The 18,684-nt window shown below is 41.4% G+C and overlaps 1 protein-coding gene across 1 annotated transcript in view; it reads right to left on the minus strand.

Annotated features, from left to right (window-relative positions):
- The window catches only part of CLGN (calmegin), a 94,028-nt gene that overhangs the window by 10,459 nt on the left and 64,885 nt on the right, over window positions 1–18,684 (minus strand). The window contains exons 9-13 of the mRNA XM_073604098.1: window positions 12,075–12,188; window positions 8,991–9,147; window positions 6,937–7,152; window positions 4,802–4,921; window positions 2,673–2,817 (exon numbers count right to left, since the gene is read on the minus strand). Coding sequence (XP_073460199.1) covers window positions 2,673–2,817; window positions 4,802–4,921; window positions 6,937–7,152; window positions 8,991–9,147; window positions 12,075–12,188 — 752 coding nt within the window. The remainder of the gene's footprint in view (window positions 1–2,672; window positions 2,818–4,801; window positions 4,922–6,936; window positions 7,153–8,990; window positions 9,148–12,074; window positions 12,189–18,684) is intronic.

Below are 18,684 nucleotides of genomic sequence, written 5' to 3' on the forward strand. Positions count from 1 at the left end.
AAAATAGGACAATTTATGTTTGGAATGAGACATGCAGCTTGATTTAAGGAACAACTTAAAAAGTGTAAAAGCAGTATTACTAAACTTTGAAAACTGCCAGTATGCAGGCGCAGGGTGGATTTCCTGCAATTTGTGCCCCGCAGACCAACTAACCATTGAACCTCCTTTAATGATAGCTCAAACCAACTAACCATTGAACCTCCTTTAATGATAGCTCAAACTCTCAGCACTAAAAGGATGTTACATCAGACAGAAGGTCTGTTTACTTTACAGAGTGAGCAATTAGTAATGACTGGCACTCTGAAGTCCATTATGTGAGTACCCCAGATAATGTAGCATTTTCAATATGCTTTATCCTGCCTCTATTATACAGGCCAAAGTATTTTTTTGTAGAATGAGAAGGGTTAGAACCTTGGCTTTTATTGCTGTCTATAAATCAGTTAGTGAGATTTTCTATCACTTTCTGGAACAGAAAGCAAGAAGAACCTCCCCAATAAAAGGACACAGTGGAGCAGGGTTGGTATCTGTCAGGTTTTACTGTTGTGTTCTTATTTGAAAGATTCCCCTAAACTTTCAGTGTGGGTACCAAGACAGAAAATTAGGAAAATCCCCACTTCAGCCCCAGAAGGTTCACCCCCCTTCATGACCAAGTTGCAAAGCGCTGCGTAAACTGTTGGCGCTATATAAATCCTGTATGATAATAATAATAATAAATCATAATAATGACCAGGCCATTTTTTTACGATACGGCACTGCGTATAACTGACAATTGCGTGGTCGTGCGATGCTGTACCTCAAAAAAAATGGATGTGCTTTTTTTTACACAAATAGTGCTTTATTTTGGTGGTATTTGATCACCTCTGCAGGTTTAATTTTTTGCGCTAGAAACAAAAAAGGATCGCCAATTTTGAAAATAAACAATCTTTTTTACTTTATGCTATAAAACATACCCAATAAGAAAAATGTAAAAAATCTTTTCATCAATTTAGGTCAAAATGTATTCTGCTATATATTTTTGGTAAAAAATCCAATAAGCGCACATCGATTGGTTTGCGCATCTACAAACTATGGGATATATTTACTGAATTTTTATTTATTTGTTTATTTTTTACTAGTAATGATGGCAATCAGCGATTTGTAGGGGACTGCGACATTGTGACGGACAAATCTGACACTAAGTGACACTTTTTTTGGGGACCAGTGACACTAAAATCAGTGATAAAATGCATTGTCACTGTACTAATGACACTGGCAGGGAAGAGGTTAACACCCGGGGCAATCAAAGAGTTAATGTGCTCCTTGGTAGTGCTTTCTAACTGTGTGGGGGATGCTTTGACTGGGGGAAGACAGAGATCCGTGTTCCTGCTTAGCAGGTACACAAGATCTCCTCCAGCTTTCCCTCTCACAAAACGGCGGTCTGCCTTGTTTACATAGGTAGACTGCCATTCTGTCTCTCCTGAGAATGATCGGCGTGTCCCGGCGGTGGGAGCAGGCCACCGGCGGCGCGCGTGTCCTAAACTCAGTGCAGACAATCACGTACAGGTATTTTGCGCAGAAGGGCCGCCCTGCTGCAGTATATCTGTGTTGGGATGTCCAGAACAGGTTAGATGGGCCATAGGCAGCATGAATCCTGACAGAGGTTCTTGCCTTACACTACTCTAGCTAAAAGTGAAAAAAGAAAATTAGTATCTTAATTTTCAATTGATTCATTTTGATCTGATCTGACATCACTACAATAACATTAGGCTTGCCACTCACTGCATAAAAAAGATTTCTTGCAAGATCTTCAACAATTAGGCTGTGTGGTGGTGCAGTTACCGGTGTTTCCTGTCTTCCAAGGTTAAAAGGAAATAAGAAATGATTCACACTAAAGAATAAATAGCATCATACAAAGTTAAAAAATAATGCACCTGTGCTATAGCACACCACAATGCATGGATGTCAATGCACTGTGTGTTGTGTGAGGGCTGCTTTAACACATGAGAATGTGTGTGTTAATGCAGGCATACGTGTAAATCGGTCCTAATGTTTTCACTGCAACACATCCATCCATCAGACAGAATAGGAAGATCGGTGACAGATCTAAAAAATGTTTTAGGATGGTTGATAGTCTGTTGTTCTAAAGTGGACATTTGCCAAATACAATCACCCTAAAGCCTGGTACACACAATGAGTTTATAGGACAAATTAACGTCTGTTTTTTTTTTGTTTTTTTTTTGCATGCCAATCTCCATTTCAAAAATGAAGAGTTTGCTAAAGTTCCGAAAAATCTCGTATGACCGAATAAAAATTCGGAAGTGATTAAATATATTGTATTTGCACTGTATTTTCGGACCAATATTGTACTGGTTAAATGAAAATGGTACGATCTTGTATCGTATGAGAAAAATATATACAGTCACGCTTTTGATCGCTACAGCTAAACGCATCAAGAGAACCACAAAATTCCTATTATTTCAGGGTTCCAAGAGAAAATGTTTGCTGTCAGTTGCATTGAACTGATGCTACCCAAAGCTGGATGAAAGCAGCTCAAATTGCCCGGAAATTGCTGTTTGTCTGCACAGGGTGGGGAAATAGGATCACTTTACCTAGATCCACCTGATCCCTCTGATAATAATGTCCAGTAGTGTTCTAAAATCAGAGCCACCCTCCTCACCATAAAGTCAAATTACCTTTGTCATACTGAGTTTCTGATGTGGCACCCTCCAAATTTTGCTGGTTCTCCTTCGTGAGATCTTTCTGGAGCTCAAAATCATTTTCATTAGATTCTATAAAATCACTCATTGAGAAATCTGCATCTTCTTCTTCTTCAATTTTCTAAAATAACAAGCAAGTAGTTATGTGTTTGTTTCACTGCAGTGTTTCCCCTTTGGCTCTGTGTGTGGTTTCTAAATTTCACTGTGACCCACAACAAAAATGACAGGTGCCACTCAAGGCTCCACAGGTCCTCTTGCATGACAAACCGCTTGGAGTACTGACAATAACAGAGCTTGTCCCAGCTCAAAACATTCAGTAGGGAAAGGAAGCCCCAAAAGTTGCTCATTACAGTAAAACCCTGTGAGGAGGTGTATGACAGCCTCAGCCTGGGCTCCAACCAGGCCACATCCCCCAACGCGTTTCACTTCGCCCCTGAAGCTCAATCATGGGATCATACCCAGGATTAAAGTAGTTGTAAAGCCTAAACATTTTTTACCTTAATGCATTCCTTGCATTAAGGTAAAAAAATGTTACGGTGTTAGCATCCCCCCTCACCCCCCCCCCTTTAATTTACCTGAGCCCTCATTTGATCCAGCGCTATGCACGTCTGCAGTTCTTCTCTCCCCTCACTTCTGGGTCTCACTGACTTTGCTGGGGCACTGGGAGCCATTGACTCCTCATGCTGTCAATCAAAGCCAGTGGCAAGGGATCTGGGGGCAGGGCCGAGTACCGCTGTCTGTGTTAACGGACACAGCAGCGGGGCTCAGGTGCGAGCAAGCATGAGTGCTCCTATAGGAAGCGCCTTACCATGGGGGGCACTGGACAGAGGAGAGGGGCCAGGAGCGCTGGAGGGAGACCTGAAAAGAGGAGATTCGCGGCCGCTCTGTGCAATTCCATTGCACAGAGCAGGTAAGTATAGACATGTTTGTTATTTAAAAAAAAAATAATTATCTTTACAATCACTTTAAGCTCTGGGGGCAGAGTGAAATGCGCTGGGGGAGGGCGTGGCCTACTTGGAGCCTGGACTGTGGCTGTCATGAACCTCCTCACAGGGTTTTCCTGTGATGTACAACTTTTAGGACTTCCTTTCCCTACTGGATGTTTCTATATTTCAATTATGCAATTCTTTCTGCAATCACTAGAAACATACTATATTGTCAACAGAGAATTCTACCTTATATTATGTTGATTACTGTTAATAAAGACCTACTAGAACTACCACATTTTACCACTAATAAGGCTACAATATATAAGATACATTACATAAGAAGGGTCATGGGGCCACTGAAGGGGTCACTGTTATCTTCATGACTTCCACCACCTTTGCAGCATGCTCTAAAGCTTTAAAAGTTAATCCCATGAATGTGAAGACTGTGAGTGTTCACATTGCACTGTATTAAGTTCTATGAGTCATTTGTATCAACTCAGAGTCTCAGGAATCAGAGGGAGGCAGGACTGGACATCCATAGATTATAGATGTTGAACACAAGTTATCTGCTCACCATCAACATAAGCACATTCTTAGTTGGGGTGAGGTAGCTAGGGTGAAGATAACATGAAACCTAGATCCTTCAGGAACAGGTCCACATATCCATGCATTGGTGATTTGAGAAATCAAAATGTAACTGATTTACAAGGTACACTGTAATCACTTAGCAAGCTGTACAGAGATGAAGAGAGAAGTATCTACCTTATGAGTCACATCATGAAGTTTTCATTATGTGTGATATGTTTTTTACACTACTTCATGAACTCTGTGCCATATTTACTGTGACAACAGCTGTGAACCCATTTTCAGAACAGAATTATGACAAATTAATTTTCAAGTTTTCCCCACACTGTTATTAGCTCCTGACCAACAGCTTCAAGATGTATTCACTTGCAGGTGTCATGTCGGAAGCTAGAACAATCATTTATAGACTGCGAAAGTGCAATAGCTCTTCACACTATAGGTGTACATTTCAAATAAAACCAATACTGATACAATTTATACCAGTCAGACTCCCATTAATATAGGTAAGAGACAAAAAGACCAAGAGAAGAACATGAATGGCACTAAATACTTTTTCATATCCTTGTGTCCCAATTTTCTGATCATTCTCACCTTTCTGGGCCAGCAAAATAAGATCAGCAATCCTACAGGCAGAGCAGCTGTCAGCAAGTACAAACCCCAAAGCCACGGCCTCTCATCAGCAGCAGCAAGAAGCTGGTTTATCATGCCTGGCTGGAGAGAAACAGAATAATCCATTAACTGCAGTGTTCTGGAGAAAGCATCTTCTAGTGCAAGCATCTGAACTGGTATGAACTTTACACTAGATTAGAACAGGAAAGCTTCATCAGCCTGCAGGTCCTTCCTTCTACTTTCCATGTCTGTGATGGTGGATACATACCATGTCTTACTGGACACATAAGATCAACGCTTCCTATGTTATTCAAACTGGATTTATGATTTCTTTGTTTATGAACAAAAAAAGAAAAAAAAAACAACAAATGTAGATCATTTTGTAAATTTGTTCTAAATGCCATTTATGCACCCCAAAGATAACCACAGGCACAGGCCCTCTGACACTAAAAGGAAAACTATTTTTGATATATTGGAAATGGGTAATTTATGGATCAAGATTGCCTGTCCTATTCACTAAGCAGCCTTATGTGACTCTAACAATTTCAAATTTTTATTTCTTGGAATTAAAGTAAAGGCATTCACTTTGTAGACAGATATCAAAATTCTTGTCTCTTTGCTCATATAATTGGGTTGCTTTCTATCCATAAAGTTTGCACAGAGCTCAAATTAGAGACAGACTATTATACTGATTACACCTTTGCCAACAATCCTCTTAGGTGACCTGCACGTGAGTCCCAATTCTGTATGTCACCATTTTCACATTGCATCTGGCATTTCTGCTCATGAGTTATTTGCACTATTAAATTGATGCTGATGTTGCAAAGTTTGTTTTCACAAAACTGGGACTGATAATGGAATTACCTATCTCAATATCTTCTGAATGGAGGCCAAAATATACTAATCCAGCCATTTAAAGTGATTGTAAGATTGTAAACTCATAAAAAAAAACAACAGGTTCATACTTACCTGCTCTGTGCAATAGAATTGCACAGAGCAGCCCCAAACCGTCTCTTCTTGGGTACCCTGATGGTGTGCCTGGCTTCTCCTCTTCTCGGTGTGCCACCATAGGATGCTTCTTCCTATTGTGGCACACCTGCGGGCTCATTCCTGCACTGCGCTGTGTCTCTGGCTTGGCCCAATGCTCCCTCGTCACTGTGAGACCAAGAAGCGAGAGGAGAGAGCCACTGCCACAGTGGCCACAGGGCTGGATCGAGTGAGGACTAAGGTAAGTATTAGGAGGGGGGGGGGGGTGAGGGGGCAATACTTTTACCTAAAGATTTTTTACCTTAATGCAAGGAATGCATTAAGGTAAAAAAATGTTTAGCCTTTAGTTGCGATGTGGTCCCATTCACTTCACTACATAAGGGAAAATCCTACCAGGAAATGTGAAAATAATAAACACCTAACAGAGGGTCTAACCTGTCCCCAATCTAACCAAAACTACATAATAAAGCTTGGTGAAGGACTCATCCATCCCGCTGATTGGACAATAATGGTGCAGCATCAAACTGTGCTCTCCCCTTATGTAAACATTATAACCCCTAAAACATTAAAATCCCAAGAAAATACCATTGTCTAGAGCCAGTCAGTTGTTAATGAGTTCCCATTCTGCATCTCCAAAAAGTATCTACAATGTACTACATAAGTGCCTTTTTGTGGACTCCAAATATATTTTAATTTCTAATAAAGTTTCAAAGCTTGCACACCTCTGCTACTTCTCAATCCTTTCAATCATCATACAGTATGGTCTTAAAATACTGCCTAATAGACAACATCTAAAATCACCCTGACCATTGACAAAGTATTCATTTACAGATAACATTGATCAAATGAAGGTTTTAGTAACTGCTCTCAGCTAAACTAAAACATTAAAATGTTATGCATCTATAATCATTACTGTATTAATAGAATGACACTATAGGGAACCTTCACACTTCATTCTATACAAGCATTGACAACAAGTTAAAAAGGGACGTTTGTCATGTACAAACGATGTTTGATACAATGTTTATAGGATTGCTTTTCTGCCTATACAGTGCATTTTATTAAGCAGAGATAACCATACACCCCTATGCATGAATGTACTTATTCAAGTAACTTTCGCTGTAAAGTACCTCATTAGCACTGGCTACCAGTTTCTTCAGTCCCCAGCTATCAGAGGCCCAACGGTCAGCCACTTCCTTGTCAGAGCAGATTATGAAGTTGTCAAAGTAGATGTCAGGAGTCATTGACCACAGTTCCAACCCAACAGCACTAAACGTTGTCATTTTAAAAGGGTTAAGGTCCTCAAAGTAGTATGGGTTAGGAATTTTACGTGGTTTCCAAATACCCTGTAAAAGACAATATTATTATTAAAAGCGGCAACAAATTATATTGGTCATATACAATGGCTCCCAAAGGTATTTACCCCATTGGTGTTTTTTTACTATTTTGTTGCATTATAACCTGGAATTAAACATTTTTTTTTGGGGGGGGGGGGGGGGGGTTGTACCATATGATGTACACAACATGCCTACAATGTTGAAGGTGCAGAATACCGCTTTATTCACCCATCCCTCATCCCAAAAGTCACTACTTTCTACAGATATCATTTGTTGCAATTACAGCTGGAGTATGTCTCCATTATCTTAGCACATTTAGCCACTGAGATTTTCCCCATTCTTCAAAGCAAAACTGCTTCAGCTCCTTCAATTTAAATGGGTTGTGTTGATTTACAAAAATCATCAGGTCATGCACATTCTCAATTGGATTGAGGTCTGGGTCATTCCAAGATATTTACTGTAAATGTTTCCTTTAAACCATTCCAATGTAGCTTTAGCAGTATGTTTTGGGTCATTGTCCTGCTGGAGGGAGAACTTCAATCCTGGTGTCTGGCAGACTGAAACAGGTCTTCCTCAAAAATTGCCCTGTATTTGGTGTCATCTATCCTTACTTCACTTCTGACTCATTTCCACTCCCTGCTAATGTAAAACATCACCACAGCATTATGCTGGTTCAACCATGTTGCACTGTGGGGGTGGTGTTCTCAGAGTGATGGGAAGTGTTGGGTTGGGCTACGCATAATGTTTCCAATGATGGCCAAAAAGTTCAGTTTTAGTTTCGTTTGACAAAAGAACCTTCTTACATGTGTTTAGTGAGTCACTTACATGCTGTTTAGTGAACTCCAAGCATGTACAGTATTCTTATTTCTTTTTAAGTAACTGCTTTTTATTGGTCCTATTAACAGATACTTCCATCGCCAGTGTGGATCTTTGCAGCTCCATTGACATTTTTGTTGCATCTCTGCATCTCTGATTAATGTCCTTCTTCCCCAGTCTGACTTTTAGTGTGTGGCCTCCTTTTAATAGGTTTGTAGTGGTGCATTATTCATTCTATTTTGAGATAATGTATTTAATGGTGCTCTGTGGGATGTTCACAGTTTGGGATATTTTTTCTGATCTATAGCTGTCAACAATTTTGTATCTGACCAGTTTGGAGAGCCCCTTGGACCTCATGTTGATTGCTTAGTGGTGTTGCAAACGTTGGGAAAATAATGTCACATTAAGGTTGCACACAGGTGGATGTTGTGTAATTATGGGACTTTTGAAGTTAATTGAACTGACCACATCTTATTTTGGGGTTTCATAGCAAAGGGGGTAAATACTTATGCATACTCAAGATTTCAGGTTTTTTTTGCCTTAATTATTGTTTGTTCTACAATAAAGGTATTTTCCACCCTCAAAGTTGTAGGCATGCAGGTTGTAATGCATCAAAACAGAAAAACATCAAGAGGGTGAATACTTTTGCAAGGCACTGTACTGTGCGATTACTAACAAGGTAATATTCTGTGAAGTGATTCACCACCTAGCTACAGAGTTGTGTTGTCTCTTTAAGCAGGTGTAGAGTATCCCTTGGACACTGTTACTATGATGAAATGATCATAAATTCCCTCTTTCTACTGCTCTGGGACTATTCACCTGCTGACGGCATATTTAGACAGTAGTATTACAATACCTGTAGCACAGGTATTGCTGTGAAGAAGAAACTTGTACCAATTTTATCAAAACATTTAGATGGAAGCTAAATAAACCTGCAGCTGGGAAGAGAAATCTCTTAATGTGTTGGAAAAAGGTAGACGCACTAGGTGATAATCTGTAGTATTATTTATGTTATTAGAACTGATCATTACCTGGTAATTGGGGTTCTCAATCATAGGAGGCTTCCATTTCCCCTTGTAATTTGGATTGTCTATAAGAGGTGGACTCCATTCCCCACATCCAGAAGCAGTTTTGCACTTTGGGTTTGGAACCAGAGGGGCTTCCCATTCTCCATCCATGTCATCATTCCTGCCAACAAAAGGAGTTAATCCTAATACTCTGTTGATTACAGAAGGTTAGATCTGATGCATACAAATTGGTACCTACTTCCTATGGTCTAGCCTGATTATTCTTGCAGCAAGATACACAGGCTGCAGTCTACATACCTAAAAACTGGTATATTGGGTTCACTCTTTCTAAGCCTTCTAGTTAATGACATTTTGTATCATTTAAGTTCTTGCTCATGCGCATTTAAGACATGGTGTGCTTTGCAATGCAAACCCAGAACTCCAGGGTTATACAATTAAGTACTGCACAGGTCTTTATCATGATACGTATTTGTAAAAGTGCAGACAATGTTCTAGAAGCACATTTTGGGAAAAAAATCTGGACAATAATAAGCATACCCAGAAATCCAGGTTAAGGAAACTAAGTAATACAATGATTTGTGTGACGGTACCTATTACAACAGTGCAGGCAACTTTCTAGAAGCCCATTTTGGGAACATACTCTGAAGAATGGCAATAATAGTTCAGGCTATAAGCACTATTTTATTTTGATTTTTCCATCATTTTTATTGTTATCTGGATAATTTGTACAAACAAGAGGTTATCATACAGAATGTGTCAACTAAAGCTTATATTGGAAGAATGGTGAAGAATACAGTATGTGTGGTTCGTCTGATAATAATTTGTACTCTTAACATAATAGTAATTTTTAAGCATGGATGAATAGTTGGACCATTTTACAGTTTAACATTTTAACAATTCTTTAAGCATTATTAAAGGCACATTCGCTCCTTTGCGTATGAGCTGAAGGAAACCTTTGAAAAATATTGCACTACCACTGATCATCTTTTCTGAAAATGCTTGTTCTCTAGCTATTAGGCTGACTGGTTTCATTGCTTTCCAATTACCTGATATGTAACAAATAGGATTCCTGCTTTGTTCTGACTTTACTTGCTACATACTGTACATGTTTCAGGTCTGTGATGTAGAACACATTAAAATTTGAAAAAAATAGGCAGCCAATGTATCACAATTTACATGAGAACCCCAAAGAATATTAATATTAATATTGTGGAGTAAAAAAAAACCTATGCGTTTTTAGTGCTTTTTGCAGAAAAGCACAACAGCCCATATAACATGATTTCCTTTGGGACATTTCACATCTATGCTTTTTTCAGATGCTGCATTTTTGGAAAGGGACTTTTTTAACCACTTCAGCCTTGGAAGGTTCACCCCTCTTCCTGACCAGGCCATTTTTTGCAATATGGCACTGCGTTAGTTTAACTGACAATTGCGTGGTCATGCAATGCTGTACCCAAATATAATTGATGTCCTTTTTTCCCCACAAATAGAGCTTTCTTTTGGTGGTATTTGATTACCTCTGCGGTTGTTATTTTTTGAGCTATAAACAAAAAAGCCTGACAATTTAGAAAAAAAAAAAAATATTTTTTACTTTCTGCTATAAAATATATCCAATATAAATTGTAAAAAATCAAATTTCTTCATCAATTTAGATCATTATGTATTCTGCTACATATTTTTGGTAAAAAAAATCCCAATAAGCGTATATTGATTGGTTTGCGCAAACAAAAAGTTATAGCGTCTACAAACTATGGGATATGTTTATGGATTTTTTAATTTTTTTAAACTAATAACGGTGGCGATTAGTGATTTTTAGCAGGACTGCGACATTGCGGCTGACAAATCGGACACCTGACACTTGACACTTTAGGTGGACTAGTGACAATATTACAGTAATCAGTGCTAAATGCTAAAAAAATGAACTGTCACTGTACTAATGACACTGGCAGGGAAGGGGTTAACATCAGGAACAATCAAAGGGTTAAGTGTGTCTCTAGGGGGTGCTTTCTAACTGTGGGGGGAGTGCTTTGACTGGGGGAAAACAGAGATCCATGTTTCTGCTTAGCAGAAATACAAGATCTCAATTTTTCCCTGTGGCAGAACGGCGATCTGCCTTGTTTACATAAGCAGACCGCTGTTCTGCCTCTCCTCAGAACAATCCCGTGGGGGTGTTTTTGGTTCAATAGACTTCAATGGAAAAGCTTTAGAAAAGCATGCAGTGTGTTTTGCACCTTTTTATCTGCCCAACAACAAATTGGAAATAAAAAAAAGCATAAAGAATGCAAAATGCTTCAAAAGCGCATGTGCAAAAAAGCACTGCAGAAACTGTTTAAAAGCAAACTGCATAGGTGTGAACCATGACTGACAAAGGAATGTACATTTTCTTTCTTAAGCCTAGTACACATGGGCTGAATGTCGAGCGGCATTGGCCAGTTCAATAGAAACTAGCTGACATTAAGTCCATGTGTTCGGCCGGCTTCTATCTTGGGGCATGACCGAAAATAGCCTAATGATCAGCTCCTGATCAGCACTCTCAGCCAATGGCTGAGAGTGCTCTCAGCCAATGGCTGAGAGCACTGACCGGAGTGTTCTGGCAGGGGGGCTGTCCCCCTGTCAGAACACAATAGAACAGTAGGGGAGATCCCTGTACTAACATCGGATAGTTAATACAGTGGCTCCTCTTGAGCTGTCAGGTTTTTTTTTCGTTCAGCCTTTCTGGGTTGTTTGAAAAATAAACTAGTAGTGTATACCAGGCTTTAGTTCTATAGGGCTTCTAACCACAATAGTTAGTTCTACAAAAAACTAAACAGAGTCTGTTCACCAAGAGATATCAAACATTTTCATACACAGAAAACTGATTACATCCATAAATCAACCCATGATTTATTATGTGGCTCATCCAAAAGACAGCATAGAGAGCATTTGTGGTGTGCAACATTCTGTAATCAGCATCAGCCAATTAGAATTTACTTTATGGAAGTCACAAAAGAGAAAGATACGTTTCTATGGGTTGCCATACTTGGCTTTTTCCCTTTGACTAAACCCAATGCTCTAAAAAAAAGTTGAAAGTCAACACTGACTTCTTACCAGTCACTTGGTTTATGAGCTTCTGAGTCGGGTATTAGGTGAGATTCATCATCAAGCCAGCCTTCAGGTTTTACAGCATTGGGATCTTCTATTTTAACAGGTCCACCTTCATCCCTTGTGCATATACAAATATATAATACATGGACTTAATGACAATAAAAATAGTAGCATAATATATAAAATGACTTTCTACTGCTTACAGTGGGGCAAAAAAGTATTTAGTCAGCCACCAATTGTGCAAGTTCTCCCACCTAAAAAGGTGACAGAGGCCTGTAATTGTCATCATAGGTATACCTCAACTATGAGAGACAAAATGTGGAAACAAATCCAGACAATCACATTGTCTGCTTTTTGAAAGAATTTATTTGCAAATTATGGTGGAAAATAAGTATTTGGTCAATATCAAAAGTTGATCTCAATACTTTGTTGGCAATGACAGAGGTCAAACGTTTTCTGTAAGTCTTCACAAGGTTGTCACACACTGTTGCTGGTATGTTGGCCCATTCCTCCATGCAGATCTCCTCTAGAGCAGAGATGTTTTGGGGCTGTCGGTGGGCAACTCGGACTTTCAACTCCCTCCAAAAGTTTTCTATGGGGTTGAGATCTGGAGACTGGCTAGGCCACTCCAGGACCTTGAAATGCTTCTTATGAAGCCACTCCTTCGTTGCCCGGGCGGTGTGTTTGGGATCATTGTCATGCTGAAAGACCCAGCCAAGTTTCATCTTCAATGCCCTTGCTGATGGGAGGAGGTTTGCACTCAAAATCTCACGATATATGGCCCCATTCATTCTTTCATGTACACGGATCAGTTGCCCTGTTCCCTTTGCAGAGAAACAGCCCCAAGTATTAAGCAATGATCATCTAATATCTGTGGGTACCTAGAATCCTGATGTTGCTCACAGCAATACATCAGATGTCATATCCTCTATAGTGTACACTAGAAGATCTGATTGGTTACTGCCAGGTCTGCTGTTAGAAATAATGGGGCCTGGAGGCGCTTGCGTGGAGACTCCAAGATGGCCACTTAAGCCTGGAGCTCCGCACTACCCCGGCTGAACGGCTCACCTCACAGCAGCCTGCGGCCAGCGGGACAGACTAAGGCCACACTGCAGCATTGGGCCACATGCAAAAAAAAGTTTGGCCAGGAGGGATTTGTGGGCGCGATTCGACCCCGAACAGGACCCGCTCGTATCCAAGATGGCGGCCACAGCACAAACATGTGCTGAAATGGAGGAAGAACTCCCTCTGCCATTGATCCTGGATTCACTACAAGCACCTCCGGGCCCATTCGTGAGTAACCTTTACACAATGGCACCTTCCCCAGCCTCCACAGACTCACTCATAGGGCACACTCTGGAGGATTATATGCTTTCCCCCATGGGATCTGCTGAGGCCTATCTGGCCTCCTCACAACAGCCAGGGCATATCAGCTCGGACACACTGATTAATACTGCTGATCTATTCCATAAACTGTCGGAACTGTTAGACAGGGGTCTCTCCACTACGGCAGCTAAAATTACTGGGGACATAAAGGCAGACTTCCAGAGCCTAGGAGACAGAATGGAAGCAATAGAACATAAACTGGACTCCACAGTAGCTAGGACCAACCAGAACTCAGATCATATCCAAGTTGTTCTCCAGGATCAATTAGACACAGCTCTATCTTGAATTGATGATCTCTTGAACAGATCTCAAAGGTATAACTTTTGTTTAAGGGGTCTCCCGGAGTCTGTCACAGATGTAATACTTGCAGTTCAGGACTTTATCAGGGACCTTATCCCAGACATTCCACCGCATAAACTGGAATAGGATCCCGCTCACAGAGCGTTAGGCTCCCCACGTAAAGATGGAGCCCCCAAGGGTGATCAAACCCCATTTCTACTCAGTGAAAGAGGAAGTCATGAAGAAGTCATGACATCACGCTCGCAATCAACACTCCTCTGTTGCAATCACCCTGTCCAAGTCTTTGCAGACATATCCCCATCGACCATACAAAGAAGACGGGCCCTGAAACCCCTGCTATCGGTCCTATCACAAAAAGACATCAAGTATTGGTGGGCCTTCCCTTTTGCTCTCAAGCTTGCCTACAAATCCAAAACCTATTCCTTTTACAATAAGTAGAGAAGCTATTTTTGAGCCTGAGATTCATCACGCACGGACCCCCGCACACCCCCACCAACACCCAAACGGGGGCCACGAAATGACAAACACCCTCTAGTCCTATCTCTCCAATGTGGAACAAAAACAGCTTCAAGAAACCCATGGAAGGCAGACCCCCTTGACAATTTTGGGATCGGAGCCAACACACTTCTCTTTCTGGACTTTCCAGATTTTGAGAGAAGAATCAACCAAAACCTTGATCATCTCTTAGATGATACCAAATTCATTTCCTATGTTTTTGACAAGTTCTCTGGTTACCCAGTTGGTAATTAAGACAGTTCCCTACACCTCCTGCTATAGTGGCGGGACCCTGATTAAAACACTCTTCACCCAAGAGGGCTGATGTTTTGACAGTTCCGAACTGATAGTGACATGATTATTTCTGGCAACCATGTCACTACACAACAAGAACGTTTCTTCAACCTGATTAATGATGGTGCCCTCTACTCCCTCCCTTATATCTCATTCTACATGACTCTCATCACCCTTCCTATCCCCCGCACCCTTCCTCTGCCCCCCCTCCCTTCTGCCCGTATCCCCCTCCCCCTATGCTAGCCTACCAGGAAAAGGCCATTTAAATTTGTCTTAAATGTGTTATGCTAGTTCCAGGCAGATATTGCTACATCATTTATTGTTTATATGTTTGGGTGGGCCTCCGCCAGGGTGGCTTGCCTTTGCGCCTCCCCCCTACCCAGTGGATATGGTTATTCCATGCCCACTTGGTGGGTCCTCAACTTCAAATGATGAGGTTGAGACTACTGTTGGTTACAGGGGCAGTAAAATAGCATTATTCTCCTGCCCGAAGGAGCTCCTAGAGAGCTCACCTCTAATCTTTCTTCTTCTATTTTTCCTTGCCTCTACTCATCTCGTGATTCATATGACCAGTCTTCGAGATCCCCGCACCCTCCTCGTCCTTCAAAGGGCCTCCACACCTTCTTGGAACGGCTTGCAAACAGCATCCGAGTTACTCCTCAAGGTAAGTGACAGTGTATCAGGTAAGTGTGTAACCCCTCTGCTCAATGGCTAATGACACTATTCCCTCTCCTCAACCGTGCGTTGCTCCAGTGAAAAGGCAAAAAATCCTACAGTCGCTTAATTCCCAAAAGATAGACGTAGCACTTCTTTAAGACACACTTACCAAGGCGGTATATCCCCTCCTTTCTGCATGCCAAATTTCCAATGTTTTTCCTAGCAAATGCCGAGGACATTTGGGGGGTAGCTATCCGTTTTCAAATAACTGTAAATTCACACCGCAGCTAGAATATAAGGACCCAGAGAGCAGATTTTTGCTAGTGAAGGGGACGATAGACAATCAATTTTATACCTCTATCTCATACTATGCACCCAATCAGGGCCAAACAGAATTCTCCCAGGACATGCTCAAAAAACTAGATCCACTAGTGGATGGGACGATCATGTATGGAGGAGATTCGAACACAGCTCTAGATCAGGGGCTGGATAAATCCAGACCACCAGGCTCTCAACTCACCCGCCCACCCAAAAGGAGCCTCAATTTGGCCAAATTAATCTTTCAATATGGGCTGGCGGACGCTTGGAGGGAGATGAACCCAACTAAAATGGACTACACCCACTATTCATGCCCCCACCAGTCCTACGCAAGGACAGACCACATATTTATATCCACCTCCAAAATCCAGAATATAGTTAAGTCTTCCATTAGAGATACGGTTTGGTCGGACCACTCTATAGTCCTTCTCACCCTAAATAGGAGCCTTAATTGTCCTACCGTACGACATTGGAAAATTAATGAATCCATACTCAGTGACCCAATTAGGGTAGTGCAAATTGAAAAGGCTATAAAGGAATACTTCCTACTGAATAACATAGCAGAAGTTTAATCAGAAACCCTCTGGGCTGCCCACAAGGCCACTATACAGGGTAAATGTATTCAAATTTCCACACAGATCAAAAGGGAAAGAATGATTGACATAGACAAACTTGAAAAGCAATTCACACAACTGCGATGTCTCCACAAACAAAACCCCAAAATGGTCCCCATGGCTAAACTAGATGCGACACGTCTCTCTCTCAACCTATCTCACACTGCCAAAGCTGCAAAGAACATCAGATGGAGTGGGGCTAAATTCTATCACCAAAGGGACAAAATGGGATCTATGCTGGCCGCTAGATTATCTCCACAATAACGAATGCGGGCTTTACCAAAAATTAGAACACCGGGAGGGACTCACACTATGAATCCACAAAGAATCATGGCGACATTCCACACATTTTATGAGCAACTATGAAGCGCTAGGAATGATAATAGTAAGGTCCACATGAACTCCTTTTTAGATTGATTCCCTTCCAATTCTGAAGAAGTGATACTGGTCATTAAGAATTTTGCTCAGACCTAGGCACAGCACCTCGCTCGCTTCTTTAATGCCAAAACTAAAGGGGACCCTTTAGATAGACACTCAGCATTTATCTCTGTAATACCCAAACCAAACAAAGACCGAGGGGAGGTGGGTAACTACAGACCAATATTTCTAATAAATAATGACATGAAGATCCTGACCAAGATCCTAGTGAACTGTATGGCAACTTTTATTAGCCTGTATATACATAAGGACCAAGTAGGTTTTATTCCTGGCAGACAGGGCCCAGACCAAATCAGGAGAGCAATCAACATCATTTCTTTACTTCAGACAGGATGAGACAAAGGGAGAAGACAGGAAAGACTACTCCTTTCCATTGATCTCCAGAAAGCCTTCGATCCGGGCTCCTAGCCTTATCTATTTATTATCATGAATCAATGGGGTTTTGGACAGAGATTCATGGGCCTACTGACAGCACTTTATTCCTTCCCGGAAGCCCGAGTACACCTGCAAGGTTATCTCTCAGAGCTAATTAAAATAGCCAGAGGAACTAGGCAGGATTGCCCCTTATCTCCTTTAATATTTGCAATAGCGATAGGGACTCTGGTGATAGCCATACGTAATCACCCAGACATCCAAGGGGTTAACTACGGTCCACAGACACATAAATGTGCCCTATTTGCGGACAACCTCCTGTTATTCGTCACGTCACTGACGACCTGCCTTTCAAACATATGTAAACTGCTGGAAGACTTCGCTAAAGCCTCCCGGTTGCAGGTCAACCTATCCAAATCCCAAATTCTAAACGTGACAATCCCACATCAGAAGGCTTAGAGTCCTAAAAGCTCTTTTCAATTTGAATGGAGTGACTCAACCATTAGATACCTGGAAATAGATCTACAAAAAACTCAAAACTGATCTTAAGAAATGAGCGCTCCATGAAATATCCTGGCTAGGGAGAGTGAATGCGGTTAAGATGACACTAGTTCCCAAACTACTTTATCTCTTTAGGGCTCTCCCGATTCCCATTAATAAAGATCATCTGCGGATTTTTCAAAGCAAAATTATAAAATGAATCTGGGGCTCCTCTGGACACTGCCTCTGCAGGAAAATTTTATACCTAGGACACAGGGAGGATTGGGAGTACCCAACCTACATTGGTATTACCAAGCAGCACACTTGGCACAACTGTCGACCGTCTATACACGTTTAGAGAAACCTGATTGGGTTTGCATATAGAACGGCAAGCAGTCTCCACACACACACACACATTAGACTTCTTACTCTGGTGTCCTCCCAAAGATCGCCCTCCTATAATGTCTCCTACACTGTCTCACTCTATTTCCCTTTGGGAAAGCCTGTAAAGCTTCCCCGCTCTAACCTTGGACATGCAACCTTTAGCCCACATCTTTCACAACCCCAAATTCACTCCGGGAATGAACATTAAGGCCTTCAGGTGGTGGTTAGACAAGGGGTTATACCGCATTGGAAACTACCTTACCCCCCTTGGCCCTATCTCGCTCAGTTACTGTAAAAGCAAATTTGAGATACCTGACTCTGAGAGGTTTATATTCATGCAAATATCCCACTTCTTAAACTCTCAATGGAAAATTAAACCAGAACCCCCAAAGCTGACTGCATATGAGCAATGGTGTGGCTAAGTCACAGAGCAGAGGGGGGGCATCTCCACAATATACCTGTCACTTGAATCAGACATCGCTAAATTATCGTACATACTGGCCTGGGAGGGAGAGCTACGGGACAGCTGGGACGTGGAGGTGTGGAATATAAACTTTCTCCGATCTTACAAAGGTATGCACAACACTGCCCTGATTGAAGCGAATCTAAAAGTGTTAACTAGGTGGTACTTAGTTCCAACCAAGTTAGCTAAAATGTTCCCTTCTGCCACTTCTCAATGCTTTAGAGGGTGTACTCTGCCCAAGAATCAGAGGATTCTGGATCAGATTGCTTCACTTGATACGCAAGGTTACGGGATGTCAGGTCCCCAAAGATCCCTCCCTACATAGCATTACTAAATGCCCCGGTCTATAAAACCACCAAAGCCACCCAGAATTAAATTTTCTTTATTCTTTTGGGAGAAAAACTGACCATTG

The sequence above is a fragment of the Aquarana catesbeiana genome, linkage group LG01 (assembly GCF_042186555.1).
Source record: "Aquarana catesbeiana isolate 2022-GZ linkage group LG01, ASM4218655v1, whole genome shotgun sequence".
Classification (NCBI taxonomy): domain Eukaryota; kingdom Metazoa; phylum Chordata; class Amphibia; order Anura; family Ranidae; genus Aquarana; species Aquarana catesbeiana.